The 21,180-nt window shown below is 41.8% G+C and overlaps 2 protein-coding genes across 2 annotated transcripts; one reads left to right on the top strand and one right to left on the bottom strand.

Annotated features, from left to right (window-relative positions):
* The first annotated feature begins 12,148 nt into the window (after nucleotides 1-12,148).
* Nucleotides 12,149-14,129, top strand: svbp (small vasohibin binding protein). Its single transcript, XM_079218711.1, has 3 exons — nucleotides 12,149-12,253; nucleotides 12,669-12,803; nucleotides 12,933-14,129. The coding sequence occupies exons 1-3, from the start codon at nucleotides 12,212-12,214 to the stop codon at nucleotides 13,017-13,019; spliced, it is 264 nt and encodes an 87-aa protein (XP_079074837.1). The 5' UTR covers nucleotides 12,149-12,211; the 3' UTR covers nucleotides 13,020-14,129.
* Nucleotides 14,130-15,007: 878 nt separating this feature from the next.
* Nucleotides 15,008-19,847, bottom strand: fbxo2 (F-box protein 2). Its single transcript, XM_079217827.1, has 6 exons — nucleotides 19,714-19,847; nucleotides 18,586-18,643; nucleotides 17,523-17,649; nucleotides 16,460-16,552; nucleotides 16,240-16,378; nucleotides 15,008-15,493 (listed from the first exon to the last, which is right to left on the bottom strand). Exons 2-6 carry the CDS (start codon nucleotides 18,620-18,622, stop codon nucleotides 15,359-15,361), a joined length of 531 nt encoding a protein of 176 aa, XP_079073953.1. The 5' UTR covers nucleotides 18,623-18,643; nucleotides 19,714-19,847; the 3' UTR covers nucleotides 15,008-15,358.
* Nucleotides 19,848-21,180: the final 1,333 nt, after the last annotated feature.

Below are 21,180 nucleotides of genomic sequence, written 5' to 3'. Positions count from 1 at the left end.
ACTGATGCATTTGCCCCTGTGTTATTTACCACAGCAAGACTGCTGTGTTTGTCTCGTTATATACCTCCTTGTCTAACTCACACTTTCTCCCTCTCTCCTCGACACACACACACACAGCCAGACACACACAGAGGAGGGCCTGTAAGCGTCCTCCTCAATTAGGAGTGTTTAGCTTTAACAGTGCGCCGGCGTCGGCTAAGCCACGGCTCCCTCGAGACCAAGCCGCCAATCTCCCTGAGTCAACACATGCGTACATACAGTACCAGGACCGCCCCACGAAATGACTCAGACACACACATACGCACACATATCTCACACACAATTTGCTACTAACTGTAATCGGTCCGCTAGTTTGCTATTTCAACACAGACAGCGCCCCCTCTGGAGGCCTTTCTCCACACACACACACACACACACACACACACACACACACAAACACACACCCAGAGCGCGACAAGGTGAAACTTATTGAAAGTGAGGGAGAAATGCAGAGAGAGTTGGAGAGAGAGACAGCTGTGTGTGTGTGTGTGTGTGTGTGTGTGTGTGTGTGTGTGTGTGTGTGTGTGTGTGTGTGTGTGTGTGTACAGGTGGTATACACTACACTCATTCATACAAAGACACCTGGTTGTCTTGGAGTGCATGTTCCTCTGTGTGTGTGTGTGTGTGTGTGTGTGTGTGTGTGTGTGTGTGTGTGTGTGTGTGTGTGTGTGTGTGTGTGTGTGTGTGTGTGTGTGTGTTTGTTTTGACAGCTGGGTCTAACCAGGCTGCACGGTGTCCTCAGACGTCCCGCAGAAGCCTTAACCCTTTGACCTGCCACCTCAATCGCCACCAACTACACACCTGAAGCTCAATTCAACTGCATCAGCGTTCACTCGTGTGCCAGAGTCCCGCTCAGGCAACTCAAGTCATTCAAAGATAACAAGAAAACAATAGCTGGATTCAAGGGGAGTGTGCCGAACTGTCCCATTATAACGTTGCACTGACACAATATAGTATGAGAAGCTACACATAAATACAATACTTACTGAGTAACATATATTATAAAGATATCATAAAATAGCAAAGTGGGAGAAGCTGCAGGTTCCAACTGTAACTTGGCTAGAAAGAAGCTATTAAATGAGTTCCTCTAAGTAGAAAAAGTATCTCAGGGATGTTTTAAAGTACACCAAATAGGTTTATTCAAAGGGTAAACGTAAAAAACACTGACTGCAAAATCGGTCACTAGAGAAACAAAGTTACCATTTTGGACATTGTCACACCTTTCTTTTATCTTGAAGGGTTTTAGTTATAATACCAAGTGCGGGTAGTGCACATTAATTCATCTTAATTATTTTAGAAAGCTATGTGAAGGAAACCTTGAAGGAGAGTTTGAATTGAGCAACACAAGCTAATGGAGCGGTAGCTAGCAAAGTGAGTACCAAGGACTTTGGACTTTACCTTATATCAGAAAGAATATGTTCATTACACTCCGACTCCATCTTCAGTCCGGCATTGCCTCCACTCTAAGGAGGGAAATTCCATTTCCCCTAACCAATCACTAAAGACCAACGTATCTGCCTGAGCGTAGCCATGCTAACATACTGGTGTTACGGAGCGAGGTAAAAGCAAACTACGATGTCGGGCGATATTGAGAAGTGTCAACGCCCTACAACAGCTTGACAATGGCGCTAGTGGCGCCGATTGCTGATTGGCTTATTAGTCAGCCCCCTTCACGGTGCTCACTGGTTTGATTCTCTTTCAGAGACTGTTTCATGTCTCGATGCCCAAGCAAGCACGTTGCAGTTAAGAATAAAACACGGCATAAAAATGTGTGCTTACTTGGAACAAAATGTTAAGCCCAGTGAATGTTTCTTTTTCAAATTCCCAAAGGGCCTCATGTTGACTTCTCTCTACCTTTTCATATGCGCAGGCTTGAAAGTTTGACTTTCTTTCAATGTCAACCTAGACTTTTTTAGACCTTTGACCACCACAAGGCCCGTGTTATTGAGTGTGTCCCAGTCACGTAATCTCAGGAACGCCTTGAGGGAATTTCTTACAATTTGGCAAAAATTGCCACTCAAGGATGAATGTAGGCGATAATTCTAGTTTCATATTTGTATGCATTGGTGCAATCTTAGGAAAGAAAATAGCATATATATATATATATATATATATATATATATATATATATATATATATATATATATATATATATATACACAATACAGAAAGGATAAACCCGTGAGGCCGTTTTGTCTCATGAAACCGATCACTTTTGCTCAAAGGGTCTCTGAGTAAACTGTGCAGAGAGGGAAGGTTCAATTATTCTTTTTCACACACCTGATATTGTTACATGATTCATATCAATGTCAAGTTGTAAATGTTCCCCTGTGCTCAACTTACAATAATGTCATTTTTTTGCCAACGGAGTATTTTTATTTTTTTCCCGGCTTTAACGTTGCATAAGGGATCCCCATTTTCCAAAGAAAAGAGTGACTGTTGGTTATAATCCAACATCATCCTCTAACATTTTCACAACAGGGCTGCAGTGTGCCTGAGCCCTGTTGGGAAAACACTCTGCTCTGGAGAATGTTCACTGAATCGAGTGTGTGTTCACAGTCCTGCTGTGTGTGTGTGTGTGTGTGTGTGTGTGTGTGTGTGTGTGTGTGTGTGTGTGTGTGTGTGTGTGTGTGTGAAAGCTACCGTGTGGGTTTTTTAACCTATGCACAATAGTTTGATTAACCGCTGGAGGGCACAGCCAGATCTGTCTCTGTGCGTGTGTGTGTGTGTGTGTGTGTGTGTGTGTGTGTGTGTCCACATGCACATGTACCTGTCTGTATGTGTGTGTGTGTGCCGCCAGATCCTAAGAATGCATGTATTGTTTATGACATTCCTGATGTGTGTAGGGAAACAGGCAGGGAAACCTAAACCGAACGGGGGCTGTTCACTCGCTGCTCTCCGCAGACCGTCCACGAGCTGTACCAGACAGAAAATTGGGAGGGTTGGGGTCCAAATTACACTTGGTGAGAGAAGAGAACGCTGCGTTTGTTTCCTGCTCTGCGTGTTCAGCGAGTGTGTGTGTGTGTGTGTGCAGTGACGAGAGTGTGTGTTGACCATGTGGCATGTGTTTTTCTCTGGCTCTGGCGATAGTGGCCTCACTGCGACAGGCTCTTTAAGGAACATTATCGATTCTATCTTTCCGGATGTCGGAACATAAACACAGGAGACACTGCCACTGTGTGTGTGTGTGTGTGTGTGTGTGTGTGTGTGTGTGTGTGTGTGTGTGTGTGTGTGTGTGTGTGTGTGTGTGTGTGTGTGTGTGTGTAATATCCATAGATGGTAAAAGCTGAGCGCCTCTCTGACTCAAAATTGAAATTTGTGATCTCAATGTCTGAGTAACTATAAAAACCTAATTTACTCTCTTGTGAGACAACCATGTAGGGATGAGCATCACAACAATTAAATCCACCCTCTTTTAGGCCGGAGTGAAAGATGTCTAATCACACTGGTTGCGGATTGAGCATCTGCACGAGACTGTTGGAACAGGAGGGCCTCGGTCCGCTAACAAGCAGACTTCACTTGGTTTGTGGAGCGACAGCAAACGGACCACTTACAATCACTTTGTGGCAGTCGCTGTGTGATTTAAAAAAAGCTAAATTACTACTAAATCCACCTGCCGATTGTGAGCTGTGGTCTGTTCAGCTAGCGATCTAAAGTGACCCGTGGCGATGAATGTGCATGCCAACCATTTGGTCCGTTAAGTCAGTATAAAAAAAGCGTGCAACTTATTAAACAACTTATTCATGAGTCGATAAAATAATAAAGTAATGAAAATGATCTTAGCTAGAGGCCTGATGATGGACAAATGGTGTGCAGAGAGTAAATAACGTGGTCTGAATAGTGAACGCATCAGTGTTCGCTAGCAGACATGCTGACAGTGTAATTGTGCTGCAATAAAAAACAGAAGGTGACAAACAATGTCTTGTTCACAGAAAGTCTGCTCGCTGCTTGAAAACCCCCACTACATATTTATGTAACAAAGGAGTTATTGGGAGAGTAAGGTTATACCTATGGAGGGGGGTGAAAATGTGTAGAATATTCATTCCTGGTATACACTTTCATAATCATCATCGCACATTCTGTCTGGCAAGACGTGAGTGTGATCGGGGGGGGCGGTCCACGCTCGGCAAAAGTAAACACGGTGGTGTGTTCGGCTGATCGCTGGCGTTTAGAGGCTTTACTAAGTGGCACCTGGTCACTGCCAAAACAAACACAAGTGTGTGTGTGTGTGTGTGTGTGTGTGTGTGTGTGTGTGTGTGTGAGACGCATGTGCGTCTGCGTGCACACGCGTGGGTGAGCGTGTTGCTGCTAAGTGCCGTCGTGTGTCGGCCAACACAAACAGGCTTAATGAGAAGCAGCTCTTGGGACAGAGAGAGAGAAAGTGAGGGTGAGAGAGAGAGAGAGAGAGAGAAAGAGAGAGAGGGGGAGAGTGAGAGAGAGAGAAAGAGAGAGAGAGACGGAGGAGACCCGGCCAGGCCAAGCACACTGACCCCGCTGTCTCTCTCCCGCGGACTTAAAGGACACACTGTTCCCCTCTGTCCCCCTCCTATAGCATGACCATCACCTTCATCAGCCTCGACCCGCCCTCTCACTCCTCCACACTCCTTCCTGTCCGCCTGACTCTCACCCCTCTCTCTACTCGCTGCCTGCTTGGGTGTGAGGGTGAGGGGAGGTGATGGGGGAGGGGCGGGGGGTGGGGGGTACCAGGTGAGTGATGGCAATTAGAAGTACATTCGTAACCGTGTGTGGGAAAACACAGGGGTTGTTCTGCTGAACCGGTTCAGCGATGTGGAGGGAATGCCGTAAAGAGATTTACATAAGTCTGATGCAGAACTTGAAATAGATAGTGACTTTGTCTCACACCCTTTTTTGGGACCCATATTCCATATGTAAGGGCTGGTGATACGAAGTTGATGTTCCATGCATACAATTTTGTTTGCCTTCTTTCGCCTGATGGCCCCTCAGATTTATCTTGAGATTCTCAACAGGGATCCGACCTCCAGGTTGGATAACTCTGAAGTAGTAGTACTACAGCTCCATCAAGGACGATTGCTTGTAATTGAGTATTTTTTATTTCCCATAAGTGAAGGCTCTTCATTATCACCCAGTGCCGTGCAGTTAGCCATAGAGGCTACTTTCTGAAATACTTCATGTTCAGCAACAGTGCAAAGTACTTTTTAAATGTAGCTTTATTATGTCAAAAACGCCTTTTCTAAACTGATCAAGTAGCTCACAGTCTCATTACATGTTCCCATGGCCCATTCACTGCCATGACCCACACAGCTTTCTTCCTCGTAGATAAATGTTTAGTTAGTTATAACCTTGTCTAGTTAATAAAGCGTTCAACAATGAGTTTGTTTTATGTTCAGTTTTGTCTATTTATGGTTATTCTATGAGTTGGCCAACTTCAAAATTAAACTATTGGCTGTTATTGATATGTGTGGCCTCAAAAAGAAACGGTTTCACTTTTGATTTTTGGAAATGTGAAGAACTAGTGGATGTTTAACTGATTATGCTGCTATTTACTTCTTGCTCCTGCTGAGCAGCAAGACGCTGGGACGGAGCAACGTCCTGAACTGATGACAAACAAGGGAGATATAGATTTGACTTTTGGGCTGGTTAGCAAAGAAGTTGTTGTCTTTTTGTAACCAGTTTCACCTCCATGGGTGGATTGTGAGACAATGTAGTTGTTTAGCCTCTTTTTGTTGTCGTTCTGGGTGTCTTTGTGGTTGTTTTATGTCTCTTTGTAGTCACTTTAAGTCTCTTTGCAGTTGTTTTGTGTATTTTTGTATTTGCTCTGTGTCTCTTTGTAGTTGTTTTGTGTCTCTTTTTATTTGCTTTGAGTCTCTTTGTAGTCACTTTTAGTCTCTTTGTAGTTTTGTGTCTCTTTGTAGTCACTTTAAGTCTCTTTGCAGTTGTTTTGTGCCTTTTTATATTTGCTTTGTGTCTCTTTGTAGTTGTTTGTGTCTCTTTGTAGTTGTTTTGTGTCTCTTTTTATTTGTGTTGTGTCTCTTCATAGTCACTTTAAGTCTCTTTGTAGTTGTTGTGTGTGTCTTTGTGTTTGCTTTGTGTCTCTTCATAGTCACTTTAATTCTCTTTGTAGTTGTTTAGCATCTTTTTGTTGTCACTCTGAGTGTCTTTGTGGTTGTTTTGCGTCTCTTTGTAGTCACTTTAAGTCTCTGTGCAGTTGTTTTGTGCCTTTTTGTATATGTTTTATGTTTCTTTGTAGTCATGTTGAGCCTCCACCTGGTTGCTACATGTCTCTTGGACATTTTGTAGGTAACCCCTGATAATGTGGGCCCCCAGGGCTGTGTTCGATAGGCCTGTGCACTAATCCATCACTGGTCACCTCACGGCAAGATGCCATGATGACACCTTTTTAATAGCATGCTGCGATTTCCCTGCTTCTCTTTGTCCGTCTTTCTTCTTCTGTCTTATATTTTGTATCTGGCTATATCTCTCCCTGGTATCAGAGCCTCACCATAAGGCTGTCATTTAAGACCGTCATGCCAAATCTGCCCACTCAAGTTTTTTCTCTGCAATATATAGCTTACAATTTTTTTTTTCTCTCCCTGAATGTTTTTCTTTACTTGTTCCACTACTTTGAAACTGACTGAACTTTTATAAATAGGTCTCGTCACATCAATTTTAAGAACAGAATGAGTAAGACAAGAGGTTTTTTTTATACAAAAACACTGTGTGTACATGTGCATGAGAGCAGTAACAACACGAAGGGGGTGAGTCAGTTTTGTTATGTGAGAGACTGGAAGAGGAGACAGGGGATTAAGGTCCAAAGTCCCTCAGACTCCAGGAGGATCCTGATGCTGAGAGGGGGGGGGGGGGCACATTCAGTTGTTGAATACAGATGTTTTGGAATTTAGGATAAGACATTAGTGAGTTGTTTGCAAAGAGTTGCTTATTGCACCCATTTTCTACAGACAAAACTAAAACCTCAAAAACCTCCTAGACTAGAGTAAGTATAATAAAAAGAATAGCCAAAATAAAGACACTCAGACCCTTAAGGGCGCTTTGAAACCACCATTTTCTTTAGCCCACTGCCATTACAGTATAAGATCATGCATTATATTATATATATATATATATATATATATATATATATATATATATATATATATATATATATATTTGTGGCGTTTTTTCTTCATAAAAACAACGTAAAAAAAATTACAGTATGAGAGTTTTTTGACGCATTTGACATTTCTGTTCTCTAAGGACATTTGGGGCATCTTTTTTAAAGGGATGCCCAAAGGCAAAAGTCAGGCAAAGCCACACAACTTGATTGTTATGCATTTAAAGGGCTTTTTTATTTGGGTCTGAAAGATTTGCAACTCAATTTGTATCTTTCTTAAAAAACTTGACTTGGACTTGACCTCAAGGACGTACGACTTGACATAAGGCTGAATCTCACAATCTTGAGGCTTGACTTGGACTTGATGATTTGAGATCTGCTCCAACAGACTTATAACTTAAAACTTATGCATATGACCAGCCATTAAATACCTTAGATGTTTGCTCTCAGGAATAACCACATCATTAACATCCTCTTTTCACACCTTAGCAGATCCTGCAGGTCCTCCGTTGTACCAGCAGCTGCCTGTAACTGTAAATGTGTGGCAGAGGGGTGTTAAGACGGCATAAAATCTGAAAACATTTCCCGGCATCAAAAAAGAAAACCTCAAATACAAGCTGACAGGAGTGTGTGTTTCGTCGTGTGTGTGTGTGTGTGTGTGTGTGTGTGTGTGTGTGTGTGTGTGTGTGTGTGTGTGTGTGTGTGTGTATCACACACACTGACCCCTGCTTGTCAGGTCATATCCTGTCCATATCTTTTTTTTGCTAGTTGCTGCTTGCTGTTTGTTTTGGCTGCAGCAGGTCTATCGGGGTTCAGGTGCGAAGAGAGCGGCAGAGTGTGTGTGCGAGCGCATTCGCGAAGGCTTTTGTGTGTGCATGTACAGTAAGAGCACGTGTGTGTGTGTGAGCATGTCCAGTTATTTTAGGCACAGCCACCGTGCTTGTTTATTTTTAGTTCTTAAAGACTGTGTGTGTATGTGTGTGTGTGTGTGTGTGTGTGTGTGTGTGTGTGTGTGTGTGTGTGTGTGTGTGTGTGTGTGTGTGTGTGTATGCATATATACACGCCTATGGGGATTTGTGCACACCAGGCTTGTGTGTGTGCGCGCGCTGGCGTATGCGTGTGTGTTTTTTGGCAGTGGACTGGCGAGCGAGGGTTCGGAGGTTGTGGTGAGTTTGTGTGTTCAGGGCCGCTGGTGTGAAAGAGCAGTCAGAGCTGCGCTTCCCCCCGGAGAGAGAGTTTAATTTAGAAGAACAAGGCCCCTAACACACACTTGTGCCGCTGCCGTCTCCTTGGCCCGTCTCTCCACACCTCATCCCTCCCCTCCCTCTCTGCCACTCTATAAAACTTTAACCATCTCTCCATTTACTCTTCCCTCACTTCTTAACCTTTGCATCTCTTTTCCTCCTCTGTCTGCCACTAATTCCCTCTGAAACGAATAACAGTTAAAGGGGACACGTCATGCTCGTTCTCAGGTTCATACTTGGATTCTGGGTTTCCACTAGAACATATTTACATGCTTTAATGTGAAAAAAACACATTATTTTGTGTAAATGTCTGTCTGAATATACCTGTATTCACCCTCTGTCTGAATCGCCTGTCTCTTTAAGAACCCCTCCAAAAAAAATCCAGTCTACTAATATTTGATAAGATAAGATAGAACTTTATTTATCCCGAAACATATTATTGTGCCCGAGTTTGATAAATGATTACAACAGAAGAATAAATCGTATAATAATAATAATATAATAAACAACATAAAAATATAAACATAGATGAACAAAAGAATAACAATGAATAATTAATAATGACTTAATAGAATAGCAATAAGATTAAAAGTAAATAATGAAAGTAAAAATGCATCTTTTATAGAACAAGTAAATGACAACAACAAAGATTAAATACAAGAGTATACTATAAGAGTCATACTAACACCAGTGCCTAAAATAAACTAAAATAATAAAGTAATATATATATCATGATTTGGTGCAATATGGTCTCAAGTGTCTGAAAACAATTATTAAAAAAATTATATAACTTGTTTATTTAGTCAGAAATGATTCATACGCATGTTTCACGCTTGTGTAACATCATCTGCCAATATTAACGGCATCTCAGCGGGTTCATTAAGGCCACGCGGTCGCTCGTTTCACCTGCACCACCTGTTTTCCTGTGAGTTAGAGCTAAGTTTGGTTCAGTCATTACTGGGCGGGTGTTTGTGCTTTGACTTTTCCAGAAACAGCTTGTCAATCAAACAGCGTGGTCAGCACTGTGACGTCTTTCCTCTTGGAGGACTTTCTCTGGGTGGTGTGCTGTGCATGGTGACATCCTAACTCTGTACATGGGAGGAATTACATCCTGAAGATTCTTTATGTGTGGGGTTGTGTCAGCAGATTTCATGAACTTTGTTAAGGTGACATAACTAGTGTGTTGTATTAAAGGGGACATATCGTGAAAAAAAGACTGTTTCACTCCGTGCTCGCATACATTTGGACATCTGGAGTGTTGACCAACCCACAAACAAAATAAGTCCACTCAGTCAGCTTAGTTGTGGGCTGCCTGGATCAGAAAACATGTGATTCAACAAGCCAATCAGATTCAAGTATTTCCACCCTTGGCTTGGGAACCACCTTTGCATAGGTGGACCATATTCTTCTTGCATGCCAATCAGAGCATATGTTTTTTTTTTCATAAGGGGGACGGGACTTATAGAGACAGGCGCTAAAACAAAGAGTTTCAGACAGAGTACACAAGTATATTCAGAAAGACAAAATGAGAAAAAGAATGTGTTTTTTTTAACATTTAAGCATGTAAACATGTTTTAGTCTAGTAGAAAACCAAAAGACAAGCATGAACCTGAAAACGAGCATGCCATGCCCCCTTTAAATGCTGACAGAGAGCAACGAAGCAGACACATTTACATACATTCCTCAAGTATATTTTAGCAAAAAGCAGTTGATGGACGACATTAAACTTCTGCTGCTTTATAAAAGTGTGTTTTACCTCTATGCTGCTGTGCATATGGTGCAGCAGGCCTGGCTTGTCTGCAGCGTTCAGCAGAAGTTGTTCTTGGCAGGATATTATTTTGAGGGAGAGCGCTCTGCTGTAGTTAGGAGGATAAATCCAGGTAAACCGTTGGTATGCCGCGCGATAAATCTCTATGGCGTAGCACTGCCAGAGGGCACACGTGCAGAAATTCAGACTCAAGTTCACAACTATCAGACTATCAGAGTTGTCAGGTGGTTTGGTCTGAGAGGTACGATTTACCTCATTTCAGATGTGAGAGTGTTTAGTGATTCTGTCCCTTTGTAATGACTGTTTTTGGTTCTGAGGTGATAAATGTGTTCTGGACCACCCCTTAGCCGGTGTACGGCTCACTCCTCACACAGCTGATTTATGCACTGAGGTGGTGCCCCGAGGGAGTCTGTACAGTGTGTGTGTGTGTGTGTGTGTGTGTGTGTGTGTGTGTGTGTGTGTGTGTGTGTGTGTGTGTATGTGTGTGTGTGTATGTGTGCGTGCGTGCGTGTGTTTATGATCTGAGTCTAAATCAAAAGTGGAAATAGGGGGAAAACACTGAGAAAACAGTTTAATTATCTAAGTATTCTCATATCAAACTCTTCTTTCCAAATGGGCTATCTCAGTCAGGTAAATGTTGAATGATGTCACGATACCCGAAATATCTGTGCTAAGGCAAATCCACGCGCACTCCAATGAGTATAGCTGGACTATTAGACAAGAGCGACACCTTGTGGTCAGACCCAGTTAGAACGTAGACGTAGATGAACAATACAATGTCACTCTTTCCTGATGCTGCTGCTGTTGGGAAAACATCTGGGAGCGTCCCTCCACCTTGGTGGGTTTACAGTCAGACAGTCAGACAGGAGATTATTTATCCTGAAAGATGAATCGGTTATTTTTATGGAATGTCAAACTGGCTACATTTGTTCCAAAGGTTCAGTTCACCCAACAGTCAAACACACTTGCAGTATTTAGCTGCAAATGGCACTGTAGTTTGAATTGATGAGGATTTGAGAAATCCACCTCAGAGATGTTTGCCACCTCCTTAATGAAGGAGAGTGTTTGGTCATTTCAGATAAGTGGAACATGAAAATTGTCTTGCAATTGCATGCAATATTTCAACTAATTTATCCAGTAGTGTTTGCTATTATACCTTTTTTTGGGAAGTTAAGAACATGCAGGCTCTTCTGGGATTTCTCTCCTGGCTACTTTAACAAAAAATGGATGACCGATTAAAAAGCGTTACTTTATTGTCTGCTCTGAGTGGTCCGTAAAGCACATTTGTATTGATAAATTGTAAATAAAAATAAACAAAGCAATCTAGAAATTGCATGTTGATTTGCATATTGTTGACATGATAGCAGAAAGTGACATATTATTTCTTTCTTTCTTTATTATCTTCTTTAAAAAATGATTACGTTTATTAATATATTATGTTGAAGACAACGGCGCTGTATGGGCAGAGCAGAAGAAGCTGGTGACTTTCATAGCAGAGGTGATAAACGCAACTGCTGAGGTTAAGTCTAAAACTGAGAGGATTCAAACATTTGTCAAAGCAGTAGTACATCATCTCGATGTGACAGGATTGAAATGGGAGGAATATTTATAATTGCCCTGTAGCTGTGCCTACGGTGTAAATGTGTGTGTGAATGTTAGCTACTCCTGATGGGCAGGTGTCACCTTAGCCCCTCCCACCAGTGTACGAATGGTGTGAATGATAAAGTGTGACAGTGCTTTGAGTGGTTGGAAGACTAGAAAAGTGCTATACAGGTCCATGCTAGATATATGTATGTGGATACCGCCGCATTCCAGCTCATATACTTAGGTTTCATATAATGAAAAAGTGGAAAAACTAGCCAAACAAGCGGTAAAGAAATCTGTATCAAGTTATCCAAATCATCATTAGGTTAAAATAGTATGGCAACAACAGTAGAAGAAGAAGAAGAACCGGAACCTTTGAAGTAAACTGCTGCGAAAGTCGGATTTGTTTATTGGTGACACCGTGGGAACAGCTGTCGGCTAGGGACTATCTACACTACAGCCTCCCTTCTGGCTAACTAAACGCGGATGAAATTATATTACTTATTCCTGCCGTTTTATATTTCAACGGTAGGTGCACCATTAACTTGAATAAACTCGGTTCTGTAGGTTCAGATTTGGGAAGTAACATCAGCGTTAGCTAGCTAGCTAAATGGCTAACGTTATGCGAGTTTCCTAATTTAGCTAAAGCGTACCATTGTTGTACGTCAGCCAAAATGTTCTGCAAGTAAGACAAATAAGTAAGACCTTTAATAATCTACACATTCTGACATGGTTTACCGTTTCTTTATACCAGCGATATGCAAGTTATGTCATTCAAGTAAAAAAATTTTTTTTTTAAAAAGGCTTGGAAGACGACTAGTGTGTCGAGTTCACTTCAATTAATGTCGCTTTGGGTTGTTTGTATATTTACAGATAACCAAGACTCTTCAAGTGTGACTTTTAATACGTTTAATCAGTGTATTGATTTGTGTAATCTTCCCAGGTTGATTGGAGGACTGTTGCCATGGAGCCAGCCTGCCGCAAAGACAAGCCAAAGCTGAACTCCACCCCGACCAGAGGAGACAGAGCCAGGCAGAAGTCTGCACAGCAAGAGCACAAACAGCGACAGAGAGCAGAGGTGAGCCGACGCCACCGCTTTATACAGCTGGCACAGGTTCACTCCTAGTAATACATTTAACGTATGCCACATTACTTCTCACTCCGATGTGATCAACTGTGTCCGCTGTCTTCCCTTCTTGATTTACAGATTTATGCCCTGAACAAGGTGATGACGGAGTTGGAGCAGCAGCAGTTTGAGTCATTTTGTAAACAGATGCAGTCACAAGGAGAATGATGAGACCTGGTTCCTTTTCCATCTGAACCTTGACCCTGCAGAAGGCCCATGTACGCACACTATCACCTCCATGCAGTCAGACACCTCTACTTGTGCTGACGTTCAGCAAGACAATCGTTGCTCTTGGTGGTTTAACGTCTCAAGTTCCTGACTCCAACCAGGGGGCCTGTTTCAGATAGCAGCTTCAACCAACTCTGAGCCTGATCCCCGAACTCTTATGTTGGTTAATCCTGACATGAAAAAGTCAAGATGAAAAGTATTGATTTAAAAAAAAGTGTATAGATTGAAGATGGAGAGACATGATTGTAAGCTCACAATCTGATCCAGTAGTAATGTGTATATTTTAAATTGGCAAAATCTATTAGGATCTTGGCTCATCAGCGTTCAGGGGATTTATTTCAGACACTTCAACTGATGTACCAAATTTAAACACAGTCACTGCAATGTTGCTAAAACATGTTCAGACTTTACAAAATACTATGAAACTACAACTCTACAACTTTCTACTACTATGAAACAAACTACAGAAATATTAACACATGATCTCCAGTACAGTCATATGTTCCATCAGTCCGACCAATCACATCAGGAGTGACTGAGGTTATTATTCACTGATCCTATGAACGGACAGCTGTCTAGTATTTATATTAGGATAATATTTGAATGTGTTGTAAAAAATAAAGCTTTTCAAAGAAATGAGAAGACAGGGCATATGAGGAGTTATTTAAGAAAGTCCTGAGTAACAAACTAATATCCAAACAGAATTTATAATCTGACGTACAATAAATCGTTCATACAGCGGAAATAAAACGACGTATCTGGCTCTGTCGGAGGCCTCGACGGAGAGAAACTCAGGGTTTCTTTCAGAAAACCTGCCAGTAACCTCTATTTCTGGAACTTAAACCAGAGTTTTCCTCATCTCCGGGTTAACTAACTTGGAGTTTTCACTAATCCCACTCTCTGAAACACGGCCCCAAATATACCAGAGAGTATTGTTTTAATAAACCGACACGATTTTTAAACGAGAACAACTGGGAGCAGAGTCTTGTGTTTCCTACAGACACATCAGGTCAGCGACACATCCTTTGCCTATATATCAGCCTTTGTACAATTATGTCAAGGTTTAACTGAGTGTGTATGCTATCCCCCCCAAAATTCCAATTGACATGTTGAAGTTGATCAGGTTAACATTCATAAGTGTCAGCGATGTTAGAAGGGGAGCAAACGTTATGAAATACCTACCAGTTTTTAAAAAGCACACTTGAAAACAAGCTCCGCTGTCATCCGTCCATCACTCGTAGGTTTTCTTAAGTCAGATGTACTGTAAGCGTCCTGGAGGAACACGCTGTTGTAGGTTGTTGTCATGAATATTGCTTAATGTAGCTTTAACGTAGACATTTCCCTTTAATATTCCAGTGCTCACCTTGAACCCTATCTTTACTGTAAGATATTTATATAAACTTAAGTATGTCATCCACTTACAATTAAGTTATCCAATTTTGATTTAATTAAATAAAAAAATGATTTTTTTTTAAAAAGAAATATGTGTTTTTGTTTGACAGTTTCTGCATCCTATCCACATACTGAAGTAAAACGACGTGTCCAATCTTAACTTCTTTCGTAACATCTGGGCCCTGTTCTTCAAATGTGGTTCACCTAATTCAGGCTAGCATCAAAAACGGGCATGTGATGAAGACGCATTGCTTGAGTGTAGTCTGCTGGTAAAAGTATGCTTAGTTGTTATTCATCAGTTATTTTAGTCAGTATATTTAAGCTACGTATATTTACTCAAGCACTGTACTAAACTTTATATAAGTGGAAGTATAAAGTGGCAAAAATGGGTAATACTCAAGTGAACTACAAGTACCTCGAACCTTGAGTACGTGTACTTGGACACTTTCCGCCACTGCTCGCAAGGAAGTAACCAAACAATAACGGTCACATCTTCAAACGAAAGCTCCAACTTGACAAAACTGGCAACAATGTCATTGAACATTTATTTCATCATTTTAATTCTAATTCGAGTGTTACAACACCTCCACCCGACCACCAACCATTAATGACTGCGTTGCAAGCAGTACTTTTAGTATTTTAAAGTTAGTAAAGCCGCTGTGCCGCCATTTTTTATGTATTCTTTTATCAGTACAGTCTTCATAGCAGCAGTAAGTTTCCACAGCATGAACAGCATTATGCACGATATACGCAGGTGTGCGCTATGCGCGCAAGGCGAAACTGGTCCTCTTGAAACCCGGAGACCTACGAACCACCCTCAGATCTGCCTTTCCGTATTCAGAACTACGTGGTGTCCCGTCTCCTTATGGCCCCCTTTTTCCTCCCGTTCAGACCTCCACAGTAACGGAGCTCCCAGTGACTCGGACACCGAACCATCCGTCCCAGTACTTGGTGTCTTGTCCTCCATGTTCAAAGGTGATGAAACGCATTCCGGGGCCGTAGTCGGTAAATGTATGACTGACCTGGAGTTCACACAGAGAGAGAGAGAGAGAGAGAGAGAGAAAAAACCACTGTGATCTGTACAGTCGGATGTTATTGTGTGTTTAGAAGAACCAGCGTCAACCATGACCTTCCTGAACCTTAACGTAGTCGTCCTTCTAACCCAGAACATGATGTTTCTCTGATTCTAAGGCTGCAATGTGGGACTTTTACGAATAAATAAACGCCCATTACGTTCAAGACCGGGACAAATGAGAGACCGTAACCAAGCAGCGTCCCGGCTCGTGTCTTTGCACAGTTCACACATAGCGATCGAGTACCCAGCCTACACCGATTGGCAAAACCATGATCTTTCCCTGAACCTAATCAAGTAGTCTTTGTGCCTAAACCTAGTGTTGTCACGTCATAAAGCGGATTCGTATTTTGTCACGGTTTTGGAACAGAGAAATTATGTCGAGCTGTTCAGCGGCATCAGATCAGCCTCTATGTGTTCTTGTTCTAGTGGGCCTGGACCAACAACATATTTTGTTGCTTAATTTTAAGGATTTGTTTACACGGGCCCGAGCATGTCCTTACGTCCAAAAGCCTGAAAGGATCTTTTATTCAGAGCATTAATATAGCAGCAAACCACTTTTTTACCCAAGTGGAGTCACTGAATTCAAATGCATAGAAAGGACATGATCGTTCACCGTGAGTTTGCTCATCAAGCAAAAAGGAAGCAATGGACCTCCGTGACGTTTTGATGTGACCCCCCCGCCCCCCTTCATACCTGCTTCCACGAGCAATCGTCGGAGTCAGGGTCAAGGGTCACCGGCTCAGGTTTGAACTCCTGCACGATCTCTTGGTTCTCATCCAGCAGACTCACGGTCATTTGGTAGGTGCAGCCAGCATCCGTTCTGCCGCAGTACCTGCGCAACAAGACGTGCGTTAACAGTGACGGGTGCCGCTTACAGAAGGTGCGCTCGTGCACGTGAGTCCCTCCGTCTCACCAGTCTTCCACTGTGACGGCCGGCTGAGCGTCCAGCTGCTCACTGGAGTAATCCTCCGCTAGCAGGTCGATCACCTGTCTCTTCAGACACAGCCTAGGAAAACACATTGTTTTTTTTTAAGAAAGCAGGAGGATTATGATTTCCATTGATAAAATATGCCAACTCACTTTGAAAAGAAAATATTCCTAAGTAGATGATAAATGATTATACATACTGAGATACTATATGTATATATATTTATATTATTGTCATATTGAAAAAAACAATAAGACAATATTTGTGATAATACTGTTTAAGCAAACTCATGGTTTGACTTATTTTCGGCATGATTTCTGTTACCATAATTTAGTTTTAACATTCAAAGTTGATTTAAAAATAAATAAATATATATATACATATGTATATATATATATACATATGTATATACATATACATATGTATATGTATATATATATGTATATATATATACATATATATATATACATATACATATATATATATATATATATATATATATATATATATATATATATATATATATATATATATATACACATATGTATATATAAAATAGTCTTAAACACAGTGTCTGTTGGCTAACTTTGGAGTATAAAGTGAGTCTTTACTTAATTCTCCCAAAATGTCTCTACTATTTTAATCTTTGATTATCTATTTTTCAATAGTTTATTCATATGAGTGAAATATATCACTGTCTTTATCAAGCTGTTTTCTTGTTATCATGTGGGGCACTGCTTATTGATCCATACCACCATCATTTGAATTTAAGATGCATAATAATATCTACGATCTTGTTCAATTATTTTTCATAAATATGAGAGATTAAAATTCTTTGGGATTATTGTTCCAATTTAATACATTTTTAAAAATGTCATTGCATACCTATCTTTTAAAGCAGTTTGTAGCCGGGAGAATTAGGAATGTGGCTTATAACCACGTACAGAAGGCCCGTAGGTACCGAGTACTGCTGTGATGAGCAGCGCATTGTATTTCTTGTATTCAAAAATAGTCCCTTGACGAGACACATGCGGTGAGAAACACTCACTCGAAGGAGGTTGCAAAGTAGGTGGTCACTCCGTCCATGCAGGAGTCATAGCCGCAGTCTCCCGGCATGTCCTCCACCTTCCACTGGCTCCCACCGTTCTCCGTCAGGTCCCAGAAGTCCAGCTGCTCTGGGAGGGAAATGCACCGTCTGAGACTGCCAATGACAGTATTGTGTGCTTTTTACCATGTACAGTATCATGGTTTTACTGAGTCAAGTTCAAATCCACTAAAGTTATGCTACAGCAAGCTTTACAGGTGCTGGTAGGCACATCATGCTACATTTGGACGCTGTTTCCCATTGTCTTCAAGTCTTTGTGCTAAGCTAAGCTAACTGTCTCCTGATGGTAGCTTTGTGTTTACCGTACAGACATGAAGGTGGTAGCCATCTTGTGATCTAAAAACGTGAATGAGTGTAGTTCCTAAAATATTTGAACTATAAAGTGGAAACAAATTAACAGTGAGTGGTTTCTATTTAGATCAAAGCTAAGCTATTTACAGTCTTGGATGCAGCCTGTTTGTGTGGACACTCAAGCGCTCCAAATAGCAGATGGATGTTTGGCCACCTGCTAAGCTCCCCATTGATAAGCTCTATATCGAGGGGTGTGGGGGTGGGGAGGGGGGTGGGGAGGGTATAGTCTGTTGCACCTTTTTTTAAACCAACCAGTGAGTCTTCATCATTTAAGTCTTTATCTGTGAAAAATAATGTTCAATTCAGATAAATAAATCATAAATCTCGCTTTGCGGGTTTGGAATGGGCTCATTGTTGCCACTTGTAAAAGAAACGCCCAGTACCGCCAAGTACCAGTGGGTGTTTCCCGGCCTCAGTACTAAGCACATAGCGGCTTGGGACAATGAGGCGAAGAAGACGCCACACCAAGAAACTTAGATTTAGTTGAACCATCTGATTTGTTTTTCCCCCGTTCCTTGCCTATTTCATACTTTGGAAGCTTAGGGACACACACATATATATAAACACACATATTTTCCTCCCATGTGGCAGGCCCTAGAAAGATCCACCTCTGATCCAGTTATATAGTCGCAGATCCTAGAAAACGGCCTCTTACCTTCCCCACTGGGATTCTTCAGCAGGTTTTTGCCCATGATCACTTGTTTAGGCCTAGCCTGCAGAAAGAAGAAACAGCAAGTCAGATCAATAAATTGCCTCTGCTGCAGTTTTTATTGTGCGTCTGGATCCCATCCACCCAGCTCTAGTCCGGCATCGGTTCGTCGCCAGCATTGTTTTCACCTTGCGAGTTGGTGTGTGTGTCAGAGGACTTTGCGAGGATCTTGTATTTCTGTCAATGAGTAGAGTTGCATCACAACCGTGCAAGATGCAGTGCCGAAATTTTTGCAGGTGTGTGTCATCGAGATCAAAATGAAGGCCGAGTTTGAAATATCTGAGGACTTCAATAGAATTAAAAATAAATCCCTGGAGCCACAAACCGTGGAGGGACTGACGGACGTGGTTCTGGGTCCAGCAGGATTGAAAAAAGGTCTAAAATAAAAGCAGCCAGTAGGAAGGCGGACCCTGAGTCCCACACCACAACACTAATACCCCGTCTGCTGACTCACAGCACAACAGAGGAACATACTGAATAGGAGGCATCACAGGGGGATCAACCTGTCATCAATCAGCAGGAAAACAACTCGGGATAGCACGTTGCCGTGGAAACCAGTGGGTCAAGGGCCCGTTTTGGGGTTGTCCTCAGTGGCACTGCAATGCAACTACCTTGAAAGTATTCAACATCGGAAATGAAAAAGATATGAATATAATACATTTTTCTTTATTTTCTTTACTTTTTCTTGTACATAGCAAAAACGAAAACCCCCAAATGTTCCTAATGCTTTCTTAATTTTCATAACATTTTTGTGGCTTTGTGCCCAACTTTTGTGTACTGAATTAGTTTATATTTAAATAAGTCAAACACAAACGACATGTCCATAAAGATGTTTATCTGAGTCCCAGGGAACAGATAGGATTCTGGACCGCTTCAAAAACGACTTAGTTGCATATTTGTCCTGCGTTTCAAGGCTCACCGAGGCTCCGCACATAAACAGCTGAGTCATCAGGCCCTGCAGACTCAAAGTCCAAGGCATAAAAGGTGCAGTGCATGCATGTTAATGCCCTGCCCTGCTTTAAATGACACACTCCGCTACGTCTAAATACAAAAGGGGGCAAACATATTACTCACAGCCGAGGAGAAGCCGAGTGAAGTCTTCTGTTTCGTCCGTCTCCTTCTCTGTTACACTTGAGCTCCTCTGCAGGATAGCGGCCTCGTGACAGTGTGGCTTTTATAGCCGGGGAGCGCACACACACACATGCAGTGAGGGAGAGAGAGAGAGAGGGAGAGGGAAGCAGAGGACGAGGAGAGACACAAAACACCCGATCTGTCGGTCGGGGAAAGCATCCATCCAGCGGAACTCAGCAGAACCACACATGCACACACTCAGCACAAATGTCAGTGAGAGCAAACGCATCAGCACCAACAGTGGAAGGAAACATGCTCTTCTTTAAAGTTTGATGTTTATCTTGCACATGTTAACAGAGCTGCTACTATACAATGAAATGTAGTAGTAAGTTAAAAATGACAAAGTATGTCGAAGGAAATCGAGAAAAAGTCATCAAATAATATGTTGGAAAATAAGAGTATAGTATTTTTTCTTTTTATTGGAAAAGATATTATAAAACGTGATGATATCCAATCAAAAAGTATAGTATGTCATGAAAATGAATAGTTAAAAAAAAAGAAAAGAAAAACATAAGTATACTTTGTCATAAAAAGTCATAGTATAGTCAAGTAAAAGTCAACATTTTTTACTTTACAGTATTTCAAAACAAATATTGAAAAGAACAGTATGTCACAGTGTCTATGTGGGGTCACTTAGTAGTTGTTTTGTGTCTCTGTAGTCAAGTTGTGTCTCTTGATTTGAACTTTGATGTTTCCTGTGGTCCTTTTGATTCTCTTCCTGGATGTCAGGTGTTTCTTTGAGTGACTGAATGTAGCCCGGGGGGGGGGGGGGTGGGGGGGGGGGGGGCGACACGTTGGGCCTCCAGGCCTGTGCCACGTTCATTTAGCTATGCATGCTTTCATAAAAAATCCCTGTTGATTTCACTTAATGACTTCTACACACTTGATCATTTCTAACTCTGAAAACCGTGCTTGGCCAGACGTGATGGATGAACCTCCGGCCGCCATCGCCTTACTGCCCGGACCCCAGATATCATTGACCGTGAGAGGCCATCCAACTCCAAGAGTGAGGCCAATTGAGGAATATTCTAGGCTCCTTACCACCACCCTGCAGGAGCACGGGTTGAGGGAGAAACCCCCGTCAGATATACAACTGTGACGATACAGGGTTTCAGCTGGACTCTACAAGAAGAAAGGTCATCGTGCCCCGGGGACTAAACATGCTTATTGCAGACCCGTACAGGTCTATCAGGCCACACCACAGTTGGACAAAACTCCTCATCATATACTGCCATCACTTTTTTCATTCATGCCCATCTTTTGTATCACCTGATTAAGTGGACCTTTGTGAGTGAACTAAATGGACCGTTAGTACTCAAGTACTTCAGCACTTCAATTTAAGTAATTCTTAAATAAGTAAAAAAACAATAATCATTTAAAATTCACTCACTTCAAACAGATCTATTGTTG

This window comes from Taurulus bubalis (genome assembly GCF_910589615.1).
Source record: "Taurulus bubalis genome assembly, chromosome: 5".
In the NCBI taxonomy this organism is placed as follows: domain Eukaryota; kingdom Metazoa; phylum Chordata; class Actinopteri; order Perciformes; family Cottidae; genus Taurulus; species Taurulus bubalis.
This window is presented reverse-complemented; position numbering and strand designations above follow the sequence as displayed.

What these genes read in the sequence shown, in the direction of transcription:
- svbp (XM_079218711.1), top strand. Translation starts at nt 12,212, where the DNA reads ATGAAATTATATTACTTATTCCTGCCGTTTTATATTTCAACG. An exon ending in TGCCGTTTTATATTTCAACG is followed by an intron (nt 12,254 to 12,668) that starts GTAGGTGCACCA and finishes TAATCTTCCCAG; the next exon opens with GTTGATTGGAGGACTGTTGC. An exon ending in AACAGCGACAGAGAGCAGAG is followed by an intron (nt 12,804 to 12,932) that starts GTGAGCCGACGC and finishes CTTGATTTACAG; the next exon opens with ATTTATGCCCTGAACAAGGT.
- fbxo2 (XM_079217827.1), bottom strand. Translation starts at nt 18,622, where the DNA reads ATGGGCAAAAACCTGCTGAAGAATCCCAGTGGGGAAG. An exon ending in TACTTTGCAACCTCCTTCGA is followed by an intron (nt 16,553 to 17,522) that starts GTGAGTGTTTCT and finishes GTGTTTTCCTAG; the next exon opens with GCTGTGTCTGAAGAGACAGG. An exon ending in ACGATTGCTCGTGGAAGCAG is followed by an intron (nt 15,494 to 16,239) that starts GTATGAAGGGGG and finishes TGTGAACTCCAG; the next exon opens with GTCAGTCATACATTTACCGA.